This window comes from Charadrius vociferus, unplaced genomic scaffold, assembly GCF_000708025.1.
Source record: "Charadrius vociferus isolate BGI_N301 unplaced genomic scaffold, ASM70802v2 scaffold477, whole genome shotgun sequence".
NCBI lineage: Eukaryota > Metazoa > Chordata > Aves > Charadriiformes > Charadriidae > Charadrius > Charadrius vociferus.
The window spans coordinates 3,444,735-3,445,067 of record NW_009649449.1 but is presented as its reverse complement, the minus strand read 5'-3'; the positions used below and the strand labels follow the sequence as shown (position 1 = coordinate 3,445,067).

At 39.0% G+C, this 333-nt stretch overlaps 1 protein-coding gene across 2 annotated transcripts in view; it reads right to left on the bottom strand.

Moving 5' to 3' along the window:
• Positions 1–333, bottom strand: part of ATAD3A (ATPase family, AAA domain containing 3A) — a 28,560-nt gene that overhangs the window by 11,993 nt on the left and 16,234 nt on the right. For both annotated transcript variants that reach the window (XM_009889596.1, XM_009889597.1), the window contains one exon: positions 1–37. In XM_009889596.1, coding sequence (XP_009887898.1) covers positions 1–37 — 37 coding nt within the window. The remainder of the gene's footprint in view (positions 38–333) is intronic.

The following is a 333-nucleotide window of genomic DNA, read 5'->3' as shown; positions in this document are numbered from 1 at the left end:
CATTTAAAGTTGCTCTGAGATCTTCACTGATTTTCTCCTGCAAAGATGAAATCCAAAGGAAGATCAACTGCTTGGGGACCTAAGACAGGTCACAGCTTTAAGCAGCATTATTGACAAAGCGAGTTCTGTTATTGTCAAGTATTTGCATTACAGCAGAATCCAAAGCACTGTAATACTTTAAAAAAAAAAAAAGGATCAATTTACATACCCAGGAAAAAGGTTAGCAACTAAAGCTTCCAGTAGAGAGATTAAATAGTTACCCACTCATTCAGTGATTCTCTTGATTTCAAACCCAAGGCTCGAACCATCGGCCCGGGTGATTTTCCCTGCTGA